Source organism: Martes martes (assembly GCF_963455335.1).
Source record: "Martes martes genome assembly, chromosome: 7".
Taxonomy (NCBI): Eukaryota; Metazoa; Chordata; class Mammalia; order Carnivora; family Mustelidae; genus Martes; species Martes martes.
Window position 1 is genome coordinate 16,862,344 of NC_137894.1, and position 24,904 is coordinate 16,887,247.

The window sequence follows — 24,904 nt, forward strand, 5'->3', positions numbered from 1 at the left end:
GATCCCTGCTGAGCAGAGAGCCCAATACGGGGCTCTATCCCAGGACGCTGAGATCATGACCTGAGCCAAAGGCAGAGACTTAACCCACTGAGCCACGCAGGCGCCCCTATAATCAAACTTTCTAAACTAAATGAATCTTGTTTACCAATCTTTAGCCGGTAGGTTCTGTCTCAAGTCCAGCTGGGCTCCAAGCCCTTCATCTTACCTATTCTCCCTACCTCACTATTTTCATCCAGCCATCGTTCCTTATTACCCTGGTCATTTGCTACTCTTATGACCTATCATTTTAGCAATGACACAGCCAAGCCTGTGTGTGGGGGTGGTGACAGTGATGTTGGGAGAAGAGAGAAGCCATTCCAATAGGAACTTGACCACTTTGGGTTGGCTTTGTATGGCATGCTGAATGCATCCAGCAGCATATGGCATGAGTGGCAGTGCCTGGTGCAAGGTCATAGAAAGGATCGTTGGGTCAAAGGGACAGTCCATTACACATTGCCTAGCTGCTCTTCTGCTGTAGCGTCTCAGTTACTTATTTGCCGGGGTGTCGTCTTTGTGCACTGTGGTAAGCGCCAATGTGGGCAAGAAGTGGGCATCTCTTCTTCAGCACTTGGGTTCAGTGCTGAGTACAGCCTTGCCGACTGCTCTCTGTCTCTAGATGTCTTGTCACGCCAAAACCTTGCCTCTGTGTTCAGAGAGGTTTTGCCTTGTGAACTGGTTGATATGGTGTCAAAGAGCACGTGAGGAAGGAGGATCTGCCCTGGGCTCTGAGGAGGGTCCCTCACAGCAGTCAAGGTGACCGCAGCTCTCCAGCCTGGGGCCGCAGACACCCAGGAGATGGAAGCAGTTTCACATTCCTCTGGGTGCCATCCCGGCTCACAAGGCTCACGGCCCTGGCAGGACTTAGGCCTGTGGATAAGGTTTGATTTTACCAGAGAAAGACGTACAAGCAAGAGGAGGAGGGTGAAAATTGTCCACTTAGAAAGGAACAGGCTGCCTGAAGCAGGGCTCCGCCCGGGCCTCAGACTGATTCTTTGAGGACAGCAGGAGCCCAGGGTTAGGAAGCAGATACAAGCATTGGTGGCCTTTGTCCCCTGTTATATGGGGTGAACCTTTGTAGAGAAGTGGGAGTGACCGCCAGAGAGTGGCACCGCCATGAGACAGCCAAAGAGGGCTTTGGGAGGTTGGAGAACAGGATAATCTGTGAAGATGACGAAAGTGAATCTGACAGAAATATCAGCGATCTTCTCCATTTTGTTTTTGGGTTTTGTGGGAGTTTTGTTTTTCTGTTTTATTTTTTAATACCACGAAGGTGGCTTTGGAAAGGAATTCAACTAGGTCTTTTGGAGAAAAGGAATTAAATCCATAGCTGTCCCGCCACAGAGTTTGTGCACTTGAAAGCTTTCTTTGAACTCCTTTCTGATAAACCGTCTAGAAGCCGTCTAAGGCTGTGAACCATGGCGGACGGAGTCAAATGGAGCATCCAGCTGTGGGCACTGCCTTTCCTCAACAACCGAACTGTTCTTGGAAACCTAGCAAATAGGGATGTCTCTTTACAGTAGTTAGGAGATAGTGTATACACACACACACACACACACACACACGCAACTGAAGTGTTCATATAGAAGTCTCTTCTGTTTCAGTGTGATTCTGTGAGCACAGTACAGGAACTTGAAGGCTTATGAAATGGGTGCTAGTATATCACTGCCTGTTATTGGAGGTCGGAATCCTGTTTTGGGGAGTTACTTACTAAATTCAGTTGCCTGCCACAGAAAGTTGGCTTAGAAGAAAAACAAGTTTTTATGGGACTTCTTAAAAGAATGTCCTACTTTAGCGTCCTCAAAAAACAACTGCAGAAGGTATATGTAGGATGGCTTAAGTAATGAGTAAGACTAGGTAAACCATAACACTCTTTGAGGACATTCTTTTTAAGATGAAGAGATGCATCAAGAAAGAAGGATGTTCCTGTTCTAACGATACCATGATGATTGAGTGACAGGTTAGTCTACAAGCAGAAACTTTCTCCACAGCGGTGACCATCACTGAAGAGGACGGGGAGACTAATCATTTGAGCCTCAAGCTATGAGATTTACTAGAGGTTTTGAAATGAGAGTATTTGCTGTTGAGTCAATATAGTTCTTCACACTAAATAGCTCCCAGAGTTGTGACTCACCTCTGGGCTTCTGAAAGTGTAGGAAAATACAAAGGGAAGGTTTTTGGTTTGTTTTTTTCCTCTAAGGCTTTTTTACCAGGTGTTCCTGGTCTCTCTTGCATAGTTAATAAGCCCGATTATTCAATAATGTTCACAACTTATTTAATGATGAATAATAGATGTAAGTACTGTGAGGTTGCCCAGGCACAAATTGGCTATGGAAGAGCATCCTTTAGTTAGCCCCCAGGAAGCACTGTGTCATTTAAACTCAATGTCAGTAACTCCTGTGGTTTAAGAAAATGAGGAGACAAAAGTTGCCCCCACATTTTTTTAAAGATTTTTATTTATTTATTTGAGAGAGAGGGTGCACATGAGTTGGGGGGGGGCGGTTAGGGGCAAAGGGGGAGGGAGAAGCAGATTCGCCACTGAGCTGAGAGCCCAATACAGGGCCCGATCCTAGGACCCTGAGATCACAGCCTAACCTGAAGGCAGACACTTAACCGACTGAGTCACCCAGGCACCCCAGGAGGTGGAATTTTTGAGTGTTAGAAAAACAGTGAGCGAATTCTTAACCAAGAACATTTGGCAAATGACAATGAGATGTATAGAATATTCTAGTACACAAACTAGCATGGAGTGAGCTTAGTGGAAAATATCTTTCTGCTGATAGAAAACCATTTGGGTTTCAAATCCAGTCCTAGAGCCAGTCCTTGGAGAGTCTGGTAGTACAGTGTGTTGTTTCCCCCTGGAAGAGTTACTCCGTGTGCCGAAGACTGGCACTTGTGGGTGAGGCGACCGTTCCATTGCTGCTATGGATTATACACCGTGACTTTGATAGGGAGGTAAAACCGGCCCTTTGATCCCATAACAGGAGCTCCCTCCAGTTTATACCAAGTTGGGAGCAGCCCCTTCTTTCATTGCAAATGGCGTATTAGACACAAATCTGTTAACTGTGCTTGGTTTTTTATTGCTTCTCGTTCTTGTGCGCTCTGACTTAGAAAGTCAGGAAGAGAATTGCTCTTTCCTATTTTTAAGAAAGTATTTAAGTCCACACAGTGAACCTACTAAACTTCAAACCAGTGTGGAAACTAGATGGAAACCAGCTAATAATCCTGTGATCTCAGACTCAGAGATGAATGTAAACTGTACTTTGCTGAACCATGAATGCATTTGATCAGCAGTTTGAAGAGCTACTGCCTTGAGGTCTTTGTTTAATGGGAACTGTTTGCAAAGTTGTGTGGCCTTAAATAAGTCCCAGGGCTTAAAAAATTTGTTCTAGTACAGACCAGAAGTCCCGGTGGTTGGAATTAGTCCTGTGTTTGAGTAGAAGTTATGATGACTGCTTTCCAAGGAGAGACCCAGACATGCCACTGAAATCGTGTTCTGTTCCATGTTCTGTGGGGATGGTTGGGGACATCTCTAATCAAAGGCATAATGAAAAAGGAGAAAAGAAGGGTTTGATAACAAGGCTCAAAAACTAATAACGGGAAAAAGTGAGAGAGAATTATTCTGTTAAAGTCCAGGCAGACCTTGTTTCCGTAATAGGTATTATAACTTTTATTTCTTCATGAAAATGGATATTCAATGGTCTCTTTTGGACCCTATCTTCTTGCAAGTATTTGTAACAAAAATTGTTTGTCTTCATGCTGCTTACTCATCTAACCCTTTTCCACTGTCTTAATGATACCTCTGCTTTGTATTTCTTTCATCACAGTGGGTCTTTGCTGTTGCCTTAAGGTTTTCTTAGGAAGTTAATATGATTATTTAATATGGCTTCTGCAGCATAGGCAGACACTGGCTGTACTGTGCTAATGGGTGAAGAGAAAAGTTCACTAGAGTATATTTTTCTCTAAGTTTTGGAATAGGATTTGGGGCTGGGGAAGTGATTCATATGAAAAGATCTGCCCTGTTTTCTTAAATACCAGTTTAAAACAAGAGAGAACTGCTGCTCATTTTTTAAAGGGTACAAATGTGATATTGTTCTAATGTCCATACTGCCCAAAGCAGCCTAAAGATTCAATACAATTCCAATCAAAATACCAATGGCATTTTTCATAGAAGTATAAAAAACAATCCTAAAATCTGTATGGAACCACAAAAGATAGACAAAGCAATCCAGAGAGAGAAGAACAAAGCTGGAAGTGTCATGCTACCTGATTTCAAATCATATTACAAAGCTGTAGTAATCAAAACAGTATGGCACAGGCTCGAAAACAGATGTGTAGGTCAATAGAACAGAGTAGAGAGCTCAGAAATCAACCCACACTTACCTGGTCAGTTAATTTCCAACAAAGTGGGCAAGAATATACAGTGAAGAAAAGCTAGTCTCTTCAAGAATTTTTGTAGGAAGATTGTACAGCAACATGCAAAAGAATGAAACTTCACCACTTTCTTATACTATATATGAAATTAAACTCAGATTGGATTAAAGACTTAGATATAAGACCTAAAAGCATAAAACACCTAGAAGAAGCCAGGCAATTAACCCCTTTGACATTGGTTTTAGTGATTATTTTTTTTTGGATCTGTCTCAGGCAAGGATAAGAGCAAAAATAAACAAGTGGAATTATATCAAACTAAAAAGCTTTTGCACCATGATGGAAACCAGCAAAAAAATAAAAAGTAACCTCCTAAATGGGAGAAGATACTGCAAATGATGTATCTAATAAGGATTCACATCCAAAATATATAAAGAACTCCTAAAATTCAATGTCAAAAAATAAACAAACTGATTAAAAAGTGTTCAAAGGACCTGAATAGACATTTGTCCAAAGAAGACATCCAGATGGCCAACAGACATATGAAAATGTGCTCAACATCATTCATCGTCAGGGAAATACAAATCAAAACCACAATTTGGTGTATCACCTCGCACCTGTCAGAATGGTTAATATCCAAAAAACAAGAAATAGCAAGCATTGGTGAGGATGTGGAGAAGAGGAAACCCTGTGCACTGTTGGTGGGAAGGTACATTGGTGTAGTCACTCTGGAAAGTGGCATAGAAGTGTATTATGACCCAGAAAATCCACTTCTAGGTATTTATCCAAAGAAAAAGAAAAAACTAATTCAAAAAGACGATGTACCGTTATGTTCGTTGCAGCCTTATTTATAATAGCTACGGTACGAGAGCCACCTAAGTGTCTACTGATAGATGAATAGACAGGGGAGATGTAAGATATACAGACAGTGGAGTATTAGTCATAAAAAAGGAGGAAATCTTGCTATTTGTGATAACATCGATGGACCTAGAAGGTATTATGCTAAGTGAAGTGAGTCAGACAGAGAAAGACAGATACTGTATGAATTCACTTATATGTGGAATCTAAAAAGCAAGACAAACTAACAGTCTAAGAAACTTATAAACTATGAGTTTTGTTCATAAATACAGAGAACATAGATTGATGTAGAGAATAAAGTTATGGTTGCCAGAGTGGAGGGGGTGGAGTGATGGACACAATAGGTGAAGGGTAGATTAAGAGGCACAGTCTTCCAGTAATAAAAGAAATAACACACAGTGATATAATGTACAGCATAGGATATATGAGATTTTATTTATTTATTTATTTTTGAGAGAGAGAGAGAGAGAGTGCACGCACAAGCGGAGCTTGGGGAGAGAAGCAGGCCCTCCATTAAGCAAGGAGCCTGATGCGGGACTCAATCCCAGGACCCGGGGATCATGACCTGAGCCAAAGGCAGATGATTAACCGACTGAGCCACCCAGGCGCCCTAGCATAGGGAATATAGTAATACAGACAGGAAATTTAGAAAAATAAGTAGTAGGAGGGTGCCTGGATGGCTCAGTCAGTTAAGCATCTGCCTTCGGTTCAGGCCACGATCCCAGAGTCCCTGGATTGAGTCCTGCATCGGGCTCCCTGCTTAGTGGGGAATTCTGCTTCTTCCTCTGACTCTCCTCTCTCTCTCTCTCTCTCTCTCTCTCTCATAAATAAAAATCTTTTTAAGGAAATTAAAAATATATTTTTAAAAAAATAAGTAGTAGGAAGTTTATATCTTTGAGCAGAATCTTTGCCAGCAAAGTTTTTGTTACTTTGATTTTGGAACTGAGTTTTAAAAATGGTGACAAGAATGTACAGTCCCAGGGAACTCTGGAAGATGTTGTCAGTGGACTCTAAAGCAAAAATCTGGAGTTTCTATCAGTCATAGTTTACAGTAAAATTCTTCAGTTTTGGGGGGGGGGCAGGGGAAAAAACAGGTACAAGTCCAGCTGGGCAGCAGCTTGAGATGCAGAATGAAGACATTGTTCTCTCCAGCTGGCGGCCACAGTGCTGGAAGACTCGGTGTTGTAATTCCTGAGTCTGCTGGGCAGTCAGCATGAAGTCTCCTTCTCTGGGATCTTCTCTAAGGGATTTCTTGGTATTTCTTGAAATTACTGCTGTAAATCTCTAAGTCCAAACTACCCTCACCACTTATATGATCTTTTAAAGGAAACAAGGAGGATAAAAGTAAAAAAATAAAGGAAGCAAAGGGCTCTTTTGTTCAACATCTATCTCCTTGGTTCTATCTCCTGACGTCACACCTGGATGCTTGGGCACAGTGCTTGTCCTCTGGCACCCCACCCCCATGCTGGGGAGTACCACCTCCTATGTGATGTGGGAGTTCCCTGCTTGTATGGAAATGACGTGTTTGGGGAGGCTGTCTAGCTAACATCACAGTGAACCAGGCTATCTGCTTTTAAATTCTGGCTCTGCCATTTAATTGCTGTGTGATCTTGGGCTTAGAAAGGCTAATTAATTTGTCTAAGTCTCAGAAACAGGGTAAAATGAATACCTACTCATAGCGCTATTGTGAGAATTAGATGAGATCCATTTAAAATACTCTGTCACTCATAAGTACTATGTAAGCATGGGGTCAACATGAGCTATTTTTATTGTTTTGCTAGACTGTTAGAAAGGGTTGGGACTGTGTGTGTCTTCACTTTTGTACCCCAAGCATCTAGCACAGTGTCTGGCTCATTGCTTGTAATAATTTCTTTGTCACTAGAACTATGCAGCACAAATAGAGGTGCTGAAAAAAAGAAAAAAAAGGAATTAGAGATGGTGATGCTTGAATGTTTAAACCAACAGCAAAAGAAGCCTTCAGTCATTCAAATTCATTAAAACCCATTTATTTTCACAATTATCGATGATCTATGTAGAAAGCATCTTATTAAATTATAATTCACTGTGAAATCTTTGTGCAAGTTGAGTAGATCAGAAAGAATATGATTATGTAAAAGACTTAATGGAGTATGTGTGCGTATGTTTAAAGAAACTAACACTGTATGTCAACTGTACTTCAGTAATTAAAAAAGAAACTAACACTTTAAAAGTCATTCTTCTGAAAAAGCAGTTGCAAAGTTCTCTTTGTAAAAGCCATGTAGGTAAATTTTTAAACTTGTTTTTAAGATGATTTTGGAATGCACCGTAAATTATTTTGAATTCATTGTGAAGAAACCCACATGTTATAATTACATTAAAAATGTAATCGTGACTAATAAGTACTATTATCTGACTGATTGACACTTGACACATGGACAGAGTCTTCCAAATAACCTATATGGGTCTGTTGCTTTGATGTTATAGTTTCTGATACCCCATCATTTTGTGGAAGAGGATACATCATTCACCTTACGATAAAATAAATGAGTTTCATACTGGTAAGCGTGAAGTAAACAGATCCTACCTATTAAGTTCTGGCCCTTGCTGTCATTCCGTGCTTGCTTTTATAGTAAAAAAGAACAGTAACCTAGCTACACAGGAGCGTTTTGTTCCTTCTTCAGCCATGTGCACTGCATATGCCAGGGCCTTGAAGATGGAAAAAAAATAAATAAAAAAGAATTGGAGTTTGTGCAGGACTGCTAGCTTTTGCTAATTTCTTACTTAACAATACTTTGATCTGTGCATCTGGAAAAAAGGGGAAACATTTTAGACACAGTACAGCACTATTAAAAGCCACATGAAAAAGTTCTTTTGTTGCTTTAGCATCTCTGCATGCATATGGACAGCTTCCTTGCTTTATAAAGTTCACGTACTGAGCATTTTTGCACAGGAACCTTAAAAAATAGTATTACCTGGTATACTGATTGCAAGGTTGGAGTATATTAAAATTAACGGAAGGAAGAAAACAACCCAGCTCGTTAGCTAGTACGCAAATGGTCTCTTCCAAAGTTCATGATTAAGTGAAAAATTTCTCTCTTAGGAACAGAAAGGATATTTCAAAGTTTAGTAAGACAGAAAATACTTATATTTCAGCCTCATTATGATTACAAAATGCCATTCCATGGTGCTTGGGGTTTTGCGAGCAGAAAGTCTTTGGCCGAGAGCATGCTCTCATGAGCCTGTCACAGCTCTGCCGGGACAGCCTGTGACCTTGCCAGGTATTTAGGGGTCTCGGCCTGGCCAGTCAGCTGTGCTGGGCCAGCCTGAGCAAAAGTTGCCCACTTCTCTTTATGATCTTGCACTGTTGTGTGATCTTTCCTTGTAATCAGAGGAGAGCGGTAAAAGATGAGATGTATCGAGAACCAGTGATTATGCCTCTGGTGTTGTATACATCGTTGAGGCTTCTTGACAAGCCTGTGAGAGTAGTAGTACTGTCTGGTTTTGCGGAGGAGGTAACAGGCCAGGAGCGTTGGATTTGCCCCTCGTGTCCTGAGTCAGTTAGAAAGTAGAAAGCCAGGATTCAGACTGCGTTCTGATGCCTGTGATGTCGGTACTGCTTTCTTACTCTGGACAAGATTGTGTCATGTGGAAAGGTTAAGGGTCTATATTGAATACTCATGACTGTGTGGTGTTACACTTACTCCTGTGTGATGGATTTGATCACAACTTTCAGCTTCAGTGAAAAACAGTTCCGTCCATTAGGGGCATACGTAACACAGGACATTCCCCGAAGTGGTCAGGAGATAGGAAAAGAATTCTGTGGACTATCGAAAAATCTAAGATAAGATCTAAACCAAATAGTATCTTAAAATCATCGACTCTTCATTTTTTTCCCCTATAAAACTAGGATAGGAAAGGACAAAACCATATAGGAAGTAGCCAGTGTCAGCTTTTATTTAATTTTGTATTATGATCCTTGCGTGTAGCCTCATTTCATTTGCACAAGCTCTTTTGTGTGTATTAGAGGGGAGAGGTGCTTCCTCTGTCATGTCCCATTTTTGTGCCCTTGACTCGAGGGGATGCATCGCTGTCTCTAGAGGCTGTTGCCTCCGACTCTTTTCTGCGCAATTAAACTGTAGAAAAGTGTTAGTGCCGTTTGCTACATGCCAAGGAGAATTCTCTCTTAATTGGCCTTCTGCTGTAGGGCCACACTTCCAAATATGTCACCTACTAATAATGAGAATAATAATAATTGCCATATATTGGAGAAGGTGTATGCCAAGGATTCTGCTTGATAATTTAGGAACTTTGTTAGTAATTCTCACCAAACTTAAGAGACAGCATTATTGGGGCGCCTGGGTGGCTCAGTCATTTGAGTGTCCAACTCTTGGGTTTGGCTCAGGTCGCCATCTCAGGGTCATGGGATCAAGCCCTGCATCCGGCTCCATGCTCAACAGAGAGTCTGCTAGGGATTCTCTCTCTCTCCCCACCCCCCTCCTCCTCTCCCTTCCTGCCACTTGTGCTTTCTCTCTAAAATAAGTAAATATATCTTTAAGAAGAAAAAAAGAGCATTATTTTCTCCTTCATATGGTTAGGGAAACTGAGGACACCCATTTAGTAAATAGAAGAACGAGGATTCAGACCCAGGTCGTCGGACTCCAAGACTGTCCTTACTCCATTAATTCGTATCCTCCACTCTTCACTGCCGCATAAGCTCAAGAATCTTTCCTCAAGTCCCGTAGGGGCTCCAAAAGGCAAATCTGAAACCAGAGCTTTTTGCATTTTATCAATGTAGTTTCATTTTTTGAAAAATTCCAGTTTTCTATATGCCTTTCAAGTCTACAGATGTCTATTTGTGATGATAGGATTTGTGGGCACATCAGAGAAGTAGTAAAGAAATCTAGAAAACGAATTCTTTGGGTAATATTGAGGACTTTTCCAGTGCAAGTGGATTCTGGTATTTCTATCTCTATTTTTTCCATCTATGTTCTATAAATTTCTAGCCCGTTATGCCAGTAGATATGTTATACACGTTTCTAACGTAAGACTATACGTTATTTACATGTACTGTATATTCTGATGCTTCAAAAAATATTGTGTAGTGATTTAACTTTCACAGATTACGTTCACATTCAGTTGTCATAACAACCTGGTGAGGTTGAGAGGCTAGGCACTACTGTGCCATTTAACGCCTTGCAAACTGAAGCTTTGCTCACGTGGCTAATAAGTGAGAGAACAGACGCATAAGCTAGGAACAGACAATTCACCAAAAAAATATGTAAAGATGGCCCTCAGACATATTTGAAAATGTTCACACTCATAATTAGAGAAATGCAAATTAAGACAATGCCAAGATATCATTTCTCACCTATCAGAATGACAAAAACTTTTAAATAGGATAACATGTTTTAAAAGCTGAGACTGTGAGAAAGGCAGTGCCTTCATACATTGCTGGAGTGGAAGCAGACTGGTAGAATCCTTGAGGAGGGAAGCACCAAGAATCCGCCCATCTTTTGACCTAGCAAGTCCACTTCGAGTGATTGATGCCAAGGGTACACCTCCAGCAGTACTGATGTAGACGTCCACGTGTACACGTGGATTCGTACACTTCCATATGTTTTATAGGTCTGTCTGCTACGAGCTCCTAGAAGGAATGGCATTCCCATACTAATGAGCACACATGGCACTCCGATCATGGTTTGTAAACACTTACGCCCCAAGAAAAGGAATCAAGGCTCCTTGGAGAAAGTAGTTGAACACAAGCTGAGCGTGGAACATCTTGTGGCAGAAAGTAAGGAAGTGCTCAAAAAAGGATGAAAACTTGTTAGAAGAACATAAGAGCCAACCTTAAGCTGCTCCTAATTGCCAACTGGAACATTTTGACTGATAAAATAAGTCCTAATGGTATTGGGTTTTTAGACCTTGTGATAAAATAAATACCCATGGATCCGTACCGATAATAAAAGTCAAATAAATGGAAGGAAGGGTAGGCTTTTCCTTACAGAATGGCAATTAATAAATGCAGACAGAAAGATGGTAATGGAAAATCATTGTTAGATAAATACTGTACAATAATTGTTGCAAACGAGATCCATTGGTGGATGCTGAAATTAATATGCAAGATTTTGAGGAGGAACAGGATATTTACATAGCCTTGGCGCTGTAGTAGTCTGAAGGCTTGACCTTGGGGTGAGGTGGTGGGGGCGCTGCTTCCAAGATGGCCCCATTTCCTCTTCAGAGATCTGCGGGAGGGCCCTCATGACCAGGAAGTTGTCTTCTTCCAGAATGAGTGATCCAAGGCAGAGAGTAAAGAGGAAGCCACAGTGCCTTCTGTGGCTTGCTGTCTGAAATCACACACCATTTCTGCCTATTCTGTTTGTTAGATACTGTTAAGCCACCACACTGGGGAGGGGCATTTCGAGCCAGGAGCCCGAAAATTATATTTTCTCCCTGAGAGTTGCCACTTCCCCTTTTGATGCCCCCCAGCACTCCCAGCTTTGGTTCCTCTTTCTGCGTCTTGCTCCAGTGCTAGGCCTGGATGGATTATCAGGATCACTGTGATAGGACAAGCAGTGGGAAGGAGGAGGCTATATGGCCCCTTCCCCACCCGCTTCCACAAGGAACCCTTCCTCACCTCAGTCTTCTGTCACCCCCTCCCCCTTTCTGGAACTGATTGTCCAGAACCCATCTGTGAACCCATAAGACTTTCTATAGGCCTCCCTAGAGCAGTGATTTGTGTCATTTTTCCTGCCTGTCTCCATCTATATTATACTGTATTCATATTTCTATCCTTAAAGTCTTAATGGGTACATGGGTTTCCTTTTGAAATGTAAATACATTTAAGAACCTCCTAATTCAGCTATCTGGGCCTCTGTCTTTCCCAAACTGCAGGTCTGGGGGTAAGGAGTGGGGGGAGGGGGCGTGGGAGAGATGGCCGTCAGCCTATTGCCTATTGGCACAAGCGAAACTCCAGAAAATTTTTCAAAGATAGTGTTCTTGCTTCAGGGAGGAGAGGGTTTAGGAAGGCTGCTGAGGACTCTGTTCTATGGCAGTGAAGACAAAGACCCCCCTCCTCCACCCAACATTCTTGGGCACACGGAAGGCAGGAAGGGATGACTTCAACACTTGGAAGTGTCTCTGCCGCCTATGTTGGCCAGAGATCACCTTCCGTACTCTGTGCTTGTCTCTTCACCAAGCCCCTCCTTCCAGCCATTGCTCCCTCATTGCCCAGCTGCTCCTGGAAAACATCTGGCATCTGTCTCTTTCTGGCACACCTGTTCTGTTGCAGACCCTTCTTTCTGGACCCTCTCTCTTACCTCTTCCCATTCCTGGTACGTACCGTTAAATAGCAAAATAGTCAGCTGAGTACATTTGAAGATCTCATTGGCTTTATGAGGTGATAATGGGACAGCCTCCCACCTGGCAAGTCGAAACGAGCTCCGTCAAGCTGCAGGAAAGGAAAAGTTTCTAAAGACAGAGAGGGAGCAGTTAAAAGAAAACTATCGGGAGAGAATGCATTGTTTTAGACAAGGTTGCCCCGCTGAGGGGAATGGATGGGGTGTAGGCAGTAAATTTCCTAGCACTCACAAGGAAATTCCATGTTGACTGATTAAAGGTTACATTCCTGGGGGAGGTTGAAACTGCAATTAGGTTAGGTATCAAGGCCCGGTTTGGTGACGTGGCCTAGCATACGCGACTCCATTCTGGACCAGTGGTTTTCTTTGTAACAATACCCATTCCAGTGCTTACTCGCTGGCCTGCAAGTGTTGTCCGCCGCATCTTCACCCCTCACTCGGGGGCTGGCGTTTAGGGATCCCTTTGCTTCTTCCTCCCCCTATAGCCTAGGGCAGTTTTTCCATTCTGACACTGGCCTTGCTATGAGACTTCAGCCCAGCCAGGGTCTGCTCCCCAGCCCTCCCTCACCTCTGCTTCCCCCTCTCTGCCCAGGGAAGGTGAGACACAGTAGGTGGTACAGGGGTAGAACTAAGGAGGGCTGATCTGACGTGCCGACTTTGTTCATATTGCCTTTTTTTCCATTGGAGGAAAATGAAACTGAATGCAGACCTACAACCGCCATTATCCTTAAATTACAATTGTTTGTAAAAGGTCACAGAATTTTTAGGTGGGAAGGAAATCTCATCATAATCTCTTCCTAATTATCTCATTTCGCAGTTCAAGAAATCAAGGCCCAGGTGGGCTAAGTCATTTTTCTACGGTCACGTTTTCTGATGCAGAATCTAACATTCCAGGTGACATAGTTTCACACTCAGAGTTCAGTTAAATCTATAACAATTTGTCCTCCAGAACAGAAATTTTGACTTTCCCTAATATCATAGATTACATTTTACATTTCACATTATCCTGGTACATATTTCTAGGAATTATAGTACTTTTCTTTCTAATCCAGATCTAGGTCGATCTCGAGAACTACAGTATGTGTACGTGGATAACAACATTCACCTGAAAGGCTTGCCATCCTATCTGTACAATAAAGTCATCGGGTGCAGTGGGTAAGGCTGATTTCATTTTTTTATACTCTCGCTAAACTCTTTGCCACGTTCATTTCAATTTCATTGCTTGGTCCTGATGTAACTTAGAAATAGGTGAACCATTTTGGATCACCCTGTTCAATTCTGTCTTTGGCCTTACTATGTCAAACCAAATACCTTTAGAAGCTAAGAATATTGGGCAAGCAATTTATAGTATTATACGTCAAGGACAGTTAGTGAGCAAGTTGTTGATTGTTTTCCAACCAAAAATGAGTCCATGTGTACCATTATAAGCTCCATAGTCTCAGTCACTGAAACTGGGGAAATCAGCGTAAACTTTTAAAAGCTTTTCTTCCTCTGCACTCCACTACAGTGACAGTTCTACTGTAGGAAGAGCCCTAGTATCTAGAACTTGACCGTTTCGAAATACTTGGAGTGCAACATTTGAAATAGTCTCTTCATACGAATCATGATTCTAGCAACCAAAACAGATGTTTCAGTTCAAAGGAAATGATAGGCCTTTATTTTCAGAGCAGCAATAATTTTTCCTTCCCAGACAGGCTTCTAGAAAGAAGGTTTCAGCTTCTCCTTCTATAACGTTGGGACAGAATCATCTTAAAGTGTTTCCCAGAGTGGTGTGAGATTAATACAGGGCAGCTCAACTACCAGAACCTACTTTTAACCTGCCTTTCCTCACATAAACAGCCAAAGGATACTTGGGATACCTTCAAGGCTACTTAGCCAGCATATTTGGCTCTGTCCTTGTGATTCCAACACCCGGCATCAGCTGGCTCCTACTATATGTAGCTCTGGCAGGAAGAGAGCTGACACTAAGTTTGTGCATGAGCACAGCCACTCCCCTGTTGGCCTGGCTCCAGGGCACGGGCCCTGAGCAGCCATTGCTCCAGAGAAGCCTTCCTTGGAGTAGTGGCCTTCCCTTAGGAAAAATTATACCGTTGTTATCTTGGAAGAGCCTTCAATGACGCTTCGAAGTGCTCGTATAGGCTGACGAAATGCAACTTCAGAGACGTATTTCGGAACCTTCTGTGAAGCAGAGAGAGATGATAGAACGTGCGGTGGGGTTTTTAGCTCAGTGATTTTTCGACAGCTGATTATGTGACAGCTGTGATACTACTCAGTCATTAATCCTAATGAGTTCTTAAAGGATCTGTAATACAGCCCAGTTCTTCCAAGTGGAAAATAAAATACCCTCCATCACCAAGATACACGGAATGATGCAAGCGAGCTCCAAGGCTGAAGGCAGTTCTTCCCACATCTAAGCCTTCAGAGACTGCACTCAAGTCTCCAGCACAATTAAGGAATAGCTTTTACTTATGATAAAGAGCCTTCTACTTTGTTGTATAGATTTAGATGTGATTGACTGCCAGAAAGTTCTATACATGCTGAGAGACATTTTTTCATCCTTGGATTGGTATCTGGTAGCAGAAGTAGTGAATTTTATAATTAATTTTCTTTGAGAAAATAAGTAGTAGGATGAAATATGAAAATTATTAGCTAGTAGTCTGCATTTACTATTATAATTTATTATAGCATCTTCCTTTGGAAGTAGTAATAAGAAAAATAATTATTCAAAGGATAGTATCAAACAATTGGTTTTGTGATATTAGTAGTTTTGGGAATAGAGGCAGCCCCACTTACAAATGAACTGTGATCCAAAAGGCATTTTTAGTCTGTTGGTTTAACTCAGGATGTACTTCTCTCTAGAAGCAATTCTGGTGGTTATATTCCTGGCCAGTGCATTAAAAGGTCATTTAATCCATTTTGCACCCCTGAAATTATATGATATTATATGGGAAAATGTACTCTGAATTCTTTTTTTTTTAAGATTTTATTTATTTATTCAACAGAGAGAGATCAAAAGTAGGCAGAGAGGCAGGCAGAGAGAGAGAGAGAGGAGGAAGCAGGCTCCCTGCCAAGGAGAGAGCCTAATATGGGACTCGATCCCAGGACCCTGAGATCATGACCTGAGCCGAAGGCAGAGGCTTAACCCACTGAGTCACCCAGGCGCCCCGTACTCTGAATTCTAATAGATGGTAGCTACCAAAGCCTGCCAACCTAATTAATGGTCCTCCTTCTTTGATCTCCTTTATCTCTCTTACTGAATATATGCAGAGGGACTTCCCTATTCCAACTCAAAGTGGGGCTGCTTTGGGAGAAGGAAGGGCCAGGGGTAGAACAAGGTTCTGAGATAAACCTAATATAAAGAGCAAAAGGGTACATGAGGCCTAGAAAGTTTGCTTCTTGATTCTGAGCAAGGATCTTCATTCACCGAGTTCATTCAGTGAATGTTTATTGAGCAACTACTCTGGTCACTATGTTAGATAATGGGCCATATGGTGATGAGCAATTCTAAGTACCTGGCCTTGTGGGCCATGTAATCTAGCCAGGACTCCAAATAAACAATAAGTAATTGATCAAACTTGGTGCTAATTCTCTTTAAGGAGATGATATTTAAACTGAGAACCTAAGGATCAATGTACTTGCTTCTCCACGGCTCTCACACGTTCCGTCTTAGATGTAGGCCTGGAATATAAGAACACACTAGCTTCTGCTGTCTTTTACCATCTCTGAAACAACTACATCTTCTGATGGGGAGTTGAAGAGAATTAGAACAACAGTAAACAGAGCTTTAGGGGCTGTGGCACAATATGAAACGTCTGCTATACGTACAATTTGCATCTCAGAAGGAAAATGCAGAATTGGATATAGAACTGTAAATATAGCAAATAACAAATGTTGTACAGTTTCAAGAAATCTTAGAAGTCTCACACAATTATCTTGGATATTCATGGAAATAAAGTTAGCACCTCCTTATTATATATTCACTTATTTGTCATGTAATTATTGAACATTAAGTAGCAAGTCAGCACTGTGCTAAGAATTGTGGAAAAGAAAAAGATAACTTAGATATTTATCCTAATATATAAAAGTAACTGTTAATACAAAAAATAAATAGCCTAAGAGAGGTAGAATGATAGAAATTTAGAGCATGGGACTATCTAATGACCTAGCCTTGACGTTATACCCTGTCATTCCTCTTACACCCTGTTGATTACACAGGACAACCCTGTCCATTGCAGGAGGAGACCATTTAAGAAGGGGAGAACTAGGAGGGGAGGATAATGGGCGCCACTTGGAGATGGGCTATCACAGCTTCCTTGCATCCAAAGCTCTTTGCCAGCTTCATGGGAAAGCACAGTTTTTATTTTGTCTGGGTCTTTCTTACTGTTACTATAGGAGTAAAGGTCTTTAGTTCTTCTGTATTTTACCCAGAAAAAGAAGTCTTTCCTGTTAGAGTTTTAGAAAATGGTAATGGGCACATTTACTTACCTAGGAGAACTTGATGCTTAAAGTGACCCTATGCCAGTTGTTTTTTCAGTTTTCAGATTCCATGCAGAAAGGAAAACAGAACCATTGCTTTGCTTTTTCTTATGTAAATAAGCAATTACAGCTGGATTTGGTACAAATTGGTTAAATGACTTGATTAAATGGTTTGTTAATATAACCACTTAAGGTAACAGAGTTGTTTATATGAGAAATGTATTCTGAGTTCTGAGTTAAACCAGCACTCTGAGAAAATAGCCTTGGGGCACCTGGGCGGCTCAGTTGGTTGAGCATTAGACTCTTGGTTTGGCTGAGGTCATGATCTTGGGCTCGGCACTCAGCACAGAATCTGTTCGAGATTCTCTCCTCCCTCTGCTCTCCTCCCCTGCCTCCCAAATAAATAAATAAAATTTTAAAAATAAAATAAATAAATAGCCTATATATCACAGTCTGTTTTTATGTGGGGGCTGCCCCCCCTCATCTAATAACAAGCAATATTAGATATCTGATCCTGAATCATACCTGTGGGGCAGTGTGGCTACAGATAAAAATACCGAAGTATGACTTGAGCTGTCAACCAAGAGAGTGTGCAGTTTGATTCCAACAAAGTAATTGTTTATTAAAACAAAAATATTAACACTCCTTTTAAGTTTTAGAGGAATGTAACAGAATCCACCATCTTTACAACATAACTTTCATAGTGTCCAAAATACAACCCAAAATTACATGACATAGGAATAATAAGAAAAATGTGACCCATTCTCAAGGAAAAAGACAATCAGCAGAGACCAACCTGAGGACCCAAACTCTTGGAAATGACAGATGAGAATTTTAAAACAACTATTCACAATGAAGTAAAGAAAAATAAGTTTGCAATGAATGAAAAGATCAGGAAATTTAAAAAAAATTATAGGAAAGAAACAAATGGGAATTCTAGAGTTGAAATACAGTATCTGAAATAAAAACTTTTCTTGATGGGCTTAACAGCTGAATGGGTCTAACAGAGGGAAAGTCAGTGAGCTTAGATCAATAGAAATGATTCAGTGTGAAGAACACAGAGAAAAAAGATTGAAAAAAAAAATGAACCCAGCATTAGGGATCTGCCAGACAATAGGAAAAAACCTAATAGCGGTATAATTGGTGTCCCAGAAGGAACAGACTTTTCCTAATTTTTCTCTTTCCTAAGAGAAATGCAGCAAAAATGTTTGAAGAAATGTCTGAAAATTTCTCAAATATGATGAAAGACTTTTTACATTTTCAAGGAGCTCAGCAAACCCTAAGCAGTGTAAATTAAAAAGAAAACGATGCCTAGGCAAAGCTGCTGAAAACCAAAGATAAAAAGAAAATCATGAAAGCAACCAGAGAAAAATGACAAATTATGTACAAAAGACTGTTACCTTCTCATCAGAGACTATGAAGGCCAGAAAACAGTGGAACAACATTTTTAACGTGCTAAACAAACAAATAAACAAACAAAAAACAGTCAGCCTAACAGCCAGCGAAAATACTTTTTAAGAATGAAAGCAAAATAAATGCGTTCTCAGCCAGAACAGAAGTAAGCCTTAAATGAGGCCCTGTCAAAGTGGCAGACTCTTCACCCAGACCAAGGCCATCCTCTCTGGGTGGCATAGCATCTTCCCTTCTTCTTGTCCACTTCTCCCATTTCTTTTCCTGTAATTTAAACTGGGGGAAAAAAAGAACCACACACACACACACACACACACACACACACACAACCCTTTTTTGTTCAAAGGGAGGGTAAGTCTAGTGGCAGTTCCCACAGTAATAAACGTACAGATGACTTTGTGTGCTTTCTGAAGAATTAAAAGATAGTTATTTGGGTGTTTTCAGTACAAGAACTTAATTCTTTTTCCATGCTGTTAGGTAAAATGGGAACTGTGAAAATGCACATGAGTTCATGTGCTAAATCATACACATGTTCTAGAGCACAATCTTAGTGGCAAATGATATCACTGTTCACTTCGCTTTTAGGGTTCAATGTTGAATGGCAGCTCTGAAAACATTGAGCTGAAAGAGAATTGTGTGATAATTGCTATAAATTATTCTGCATAACTAAACTCAAAGTACTAACATTTGTAACAGATTTCAACTCATTTTCCTAACTCACTTAAGGGTTCAGCTATAGTTTTTTGGGGAACCGCCCCAACATTTAATCTAAAGTCATAAAAACTACCGTGTTGGAAGTCAGAGATAGCAAGGCTTAATAATTGCCAGCTAATAATGATTTTCATTTCACTGTGAACAGGGCATATATGGGGCTTCCATCCCTCCTTGCTAGCAATCCATTTCGTAACGACTTCTTTCGGAGATGAGTGACCCTCGCTTCCAAGGCAGATACCTGTCCCACCTGTTCCGCCACTTGTCATTCCCTTCCATGTCAGTTCCAGAGTCAGTTCCGCACTCTGACCAGTGGGAACTGTTTAACCCCCTGTGCCCTGGGCATTCACAGAGCCAAATCCCTATTCTGTTTCCCTGGAATATCATCATGCTAATGTTAATTTGTAACAGTAGATTCCTTCATGGCAACATCTAGGCTGGTGTTTGACCAGCCTAGTACTGTGATCTAGGCAAGATGATACAATTTAACCATCATACACTGTATTGTAGCAGATTAGCAGAAGAATAATTTACTGTAACAGTAGAAAACAACAGCTATAAACCTGATTTAACCATTACTCTGTGCTAGGCAATGTGTTGAGGGATCATCTTCCCAGCAACCCTTGTGGTGTTATCCCCATTTCAGAAATGAAACTGAAGCTCGGAGAGATTAAGTAAACTCTCCCAGCTCACCAAGCTGGGCTGTGGTGGCGTCATCATCTGCTTCATTGTCCATGCTCTGAACCTCTGTGCTATGCACACTGCCTCTCTCCTCTTTGGTCTAGAATCACCTCTGCATGTTTGAGCCCCTCTGCTAGCTCCCTGAGAGCAGAGGCGGAAAATACCTTTCTCACTCCTGCATCATTTCACATAACGGGGTGGATATTTCATGTCTGATGAGGTCGAGGGAGGTTGGCCATGCCCAACAAAAAGGTCCCCTACTCGTGTGAATTCCTCCCTCCCAGCCTGCATTCCTCATAGCTGTGGCTCTTCTCCACTGTGAAGCAGAGAAGGCATTTAATAGACGTATCCTAAAATGAATTTAATTAGCCCTTTATATCCAGTGGTGAAGAGTAGGAACTTCTGCTAAAGGAATTGTCAAAGGGAAATTAGACCTTATATAAAAAGAGAATCCACTTACTTGTTTAACGTGAGCCTTTTCAGTGGTTTCAGCCAGACACCTGTCTTTTTAATGATGGGAGATGAGGAAAGCATTAGGGAAAATCTGGCTTTCAGCTCCCTCAACCTTTATTTGTTACTCTATATTGTTAAATTCCTTGGGCAGTGTCCATGTACAGTTCATGCACAATTGTATTAGGCAGCAGCAGCTGTTAAGGCAATAATAGTATGAAGTAAATATTCACAAATGACTTGCCTGGGTTTTATTCTGCATTTTCAGTGTTTTATGGTTTTGCTCAGGGCTCTCATACTACAGTGTGGCTATAAAGTTTGAAAACAAATAATATTATTCTACCATGTACACGAGTCAGGGTTCTCCACAGCAATGGAACCAATTGAATGTGTGCGGGGATGGAAGGTTGATCTATTTTGAAGAATTGGCCCATAGGATTGTGGGGGCTGGCAAGTCTCAAACCTACGGGGCTGGCTGGAGACCCAGAGGAAAGCTGATGTGACAGCTTGAGTCTGAAGGCAGTTTGGAAGGGGACCTCACTCAGTCTGTTTCTCTCAAGGCCTTCAGCTGATTAGGTGAGGCCCACCACATTATAGAGAATGATCAGCTTTATAGTCTACCAATTTCAGTGTTCATCTTTTCCAAAAAGTACCTCCACAAAAACATCTAGTCTGGGTATTGGACCAAATATCTGGCTACCATGGCCTAGCCATCTTAATGCAAAAATTTAATCATTGCCCCATGTGTTGTGGTAGATCATCAGAAGAATCATTTATTGTGTGTTTGCCTGCATTTCCAGACTTCGCAACCACACTGCATAGTAAGTAGCATTTCGGATATGATTCCCTCTTCTTAATTTTCTTTGTATTAGGAAAGAAACAATCATTATAAAGTAAATTTGAGATTCATTTCCTCATCTTCACAGAGTGGTTCATAAGGGTAATATCCTTCCCACCCACGGAAATATTCATACCAAGCCACAGATGTGCTGCTGCAGACTCTTGTGGTTATGTGATCACACGGGCTGAACAGAGGATTTGAAAGGAAGAGGGATAAAGGCAAAGTAAAGATCAAAGGCAAAAATTTTTTTTTTTTTTTAAGATTTTATTTATTTATTTGTCACAGAGAGTGAGCACAGGCAGACAGAGAGACAGGCAGAGGCAGAGGGAGAAGCAGGCTCCCCGCTGAGCAAGGAGCCCGATGCGGGACTCGATCCCAGGATGCTGGGATCATGACCTGAGCCGAAGGCAGCCGCTTAACCAACTGAGCCACCCAGGCGTCCCCAAAGGCAAAAATTTTTATGTAAACTTTGGCATTATTTGACAGGCCAGTGTGTAGCTGGTTTGCACTAGTGCACCCATGCCAGCTGTTGAATTATTGACAGTACTGAAGTATTTCTGCCCACGTTGGTGAAGAACTGTTGGGCGAAGTCCCCTGAGTTCCCCAACTTCCAAGTCTGCCTCCCGCCTAAGATCTCATAATCCAAAACAAAAGGCTAATGACTAACAGAGTAGAGGGCTCCAGGACCACGCCTCTGCAGCACGATACTGTTGGGTTTTGTTTGTTTTAATAAGGTATAATCTACAGTAACATTCACACTTTTTAGCGAACATTTCTGTGAATTTTGGCAAATGCACACAGTCATAAAGCCACAACTATAATCAAGATACAGGACCTTTCATTCACCTCAAAAATGTCCCTCATGTCCCTTTGAAATGAACCTCTCCCCTTCCAATCCAGCCCTTGGAAACAGTGGTCTGTTTTGTGTGAACATAAATTTTCATTTCGCTTGGATGGAATTCCCAAGAATGCAGGTGCTGGGGGTCATATGGTAAGTGTATTTTAGCTTTGTAAAAGACTGCTGGACTGCTTTCTGATGTGGCTGGGCTACTTTGCATTTCCATCAGCAGCTTAAGAAAGTTCTTGTCAGTTTGGTTTGTTTTTGTTTTTGTTTTAATCTTTCAGACCTCCCAATAAGTGAGTAATGGTATCTCATGCTTTTAATTTGCATTTCTCTAATGACTACTGATGTTGAACCTCTTTTCATGTGCTGATTTGCTATCCATCTATCTTTGGTGAAGTGTGTTCCAGTCTTTCACTCCTTTTTTACAGATTGGATTGTTTTAAATTACTGACTATTGAGAGTTCTTTATATATTCTGAATATATGTTTCATCAGATATGTGATTTGCACATAATTTCTCCTGGTCTGTGGCTTGTCTGTCATTTTAACACACTCAACTGGTATCTATTGTGACACTTCATGGTACCCACCCAACACACACATGACTCAAGATACATTTAATTTAATCTGTAAATAACACATTTTCCAAAATCCTGTTTGACGGATTACTGCCATTTTTCGTATATAATCATTTCCTGAAATGTAGCGATCAACCAAATATAGATATTTGTAATGCTTAGGAGGTCACTAGCACATCTCCTGGTCCTGAGACTTCTCATGAACCCCTGTGAGAACCCCAAATTATTTCCTTTTTGACACCGTGTGGATGACTCAGTATTCTTTTTCCCATTTCCTTTTTATCTTTTCTCTTTCAGACTTCTTTATCTATTTGTGATGACTCAAAACAACCAATCTGTGTTTGGAACTGCTTAGCTATCAATATGGAAACTGCTAGATAGAGGAGAAAATTGAACACATTAGATGAATTCACAGCAGAAGAACACGTATAATATAGTTAGAAAATGTGTGATAGAAACTTCAAACGTTGTGGTAGATCATTGGTAAGAGAGGGTATCAGGGAAGACTTTATAAAAGAATTAGATTTGGGGATGAGTAAGATTTGTATTTAGAATGCCCTGATATAGAAATTTTCAGGCCCAATTTGCCTGTAGGTAGGAGTGGCCATGGTGCCTTTTAATAAAGACACCATTGCCTAGAGTAAGGCGTGTGATTCAGAATCCACAAGGAAACATAAGGCCACACACATCCATAGGCACCTCCCTGCTTACTTTCTCCTCCTTTTGAATCAACAGAGAGGGAAGAGGGTCATTTCTTAAAATTAGAAGGTTAGAAGGCTCCCATATTTTGACCCTACACATCAGTGTAAATTTCACTAGTTTTCCAAAAGAACATTATCAATAATTTTGCAGCTTCTGTATGCCCCTCTCCAATTGTACGCTCTTCCCCCAAGGTTAGCCACTATTCTGAATTTTGTATTTATGATTCACTTATACTTAGTTATGATTTCAATATATGTAAGTACCTCCACATATATATATATATAGTCAAGTGTTGTCTTTTTGTAAATGGGTCATGCTGTGCACACGCCCCTGTGACTTGCTTTGTTTCATGTAACATTTTGTTCTTAATCTTCAGCTTCTTCCCCATTTTCTGCTCCTCTTTAGAGAAAAACTGTTTGAAAGAGATGTCTGTACTTACTATCACCACTTCCTTCCATGCTCCCATCCACCCACACCAGTTAAACTAGGATAACCCAATTCTACACCAAAGCCAGCATTTTCAGTGTCACTAGTCACTTCCATGTTGCCAAATTCACTTCTTAGTTCTCATCTTTCTTGACCTGTCCAACACTTGATCAGTTTCTCCTTCTTGAAACACCTTCTTCGCCTGGCTCTCAGAACACCATCTCTCTGGTTCCCTCCTCTGCCACTATCCATCCCTTCTCAGCTTTCTCTACTGGCTCATCCTCATTCCCCTGTTCATGACATACTGGGCTCAGGACTCAAAACTCTTCTCCATCTGTAACCAAAAATAGCAATTCTCCACTTCATGGTACTTGGAAATGTGTATAAGTTGGGGAGGGGGATGGCTTTAAGACTGGGTCTCTACTGACATTTGGTGGGATGCTTAATATCTTGCAGTGCACACAGAAGTTCTAAACAATTACGAATATGTGTGCCCCTGAAATGCTGAAAGCATCCCCGACAAGAAACATTTCTTGGTTGGTTATTTCATACGATCATGATTATACTTTAAATATTACACATGCATGACTCCCAAAAGCAGTTTCAGCCTGGACCGCTTGCCTGACCTCCAGACTCCTACATCCAAGAGCATCCAATTGGCAGTGCCACATGGATGTGTACAGTTAAGTGCTAACATATCCATAGTCAAACTCCTAATTCCCTTACCCCCAACTCAATCTTCTACAATCTGCCACATGTCAGTTGATGGAGGCTCCATTCTCCCAGTTACTCTGCCCAAAAGCTTGGGGGTCTTCTTTGATTTCCCTTTCTCTTGCGTCCCACAGCCAACTCATCATGGAGCCTGTTAGCTGTACATTCAGAAATATACCGGGGCTCTTGCCACTTCTCACCATTTCTATTTACTGTTTCCTTGAACTAAATTGCCATTTCCTCTCTCACCTGGATTCTAACAGTAGTCTTCTTCTGTCTTAACCACCTTGAGTCTGTTCTCTACAAAGTGTCTGACAGTCCTAGCCAGGTCATAACCCAGATGCAGTTATCGCTACTCAGCCATCACCCTTGTGACCTGTGAGCCTGTACATGACTTGTCTTCTAGGTCGGACTTTTGAATTCTTCTCCTACCACTCTCTACCTTCCTACCTCCACTTCGGCCATATTTCCCTCCT

General features: G+C 41.3%; 1 protein-coding gene across 3 annotated transcripts in view; it reads left to right on the forward strand.

The window, feature by feature from the left end:
• LRRC28 (leucine rich repeat containing 28) overlaps positions 1 to 24,904 on the forward strand; it is a 155,492-nt gene that overhangs the window by 98,903 nt on the left and 31,685 nt on the right. For all 3 annotated transcript variants that reach the window (XM_080807662.1, XM_080807664.1, XM_080807663.1), the window contains one exon: positions 13,652 to 13,754. In XM_080807662.1, the coding sequence (XP_080663788.1) occupies positions 13,652 to 13,754 (103 nt within the window). The remainder of the gene's footprint in view (positions 1 to 13,651; positions 13,755 to 24,904) is intronic.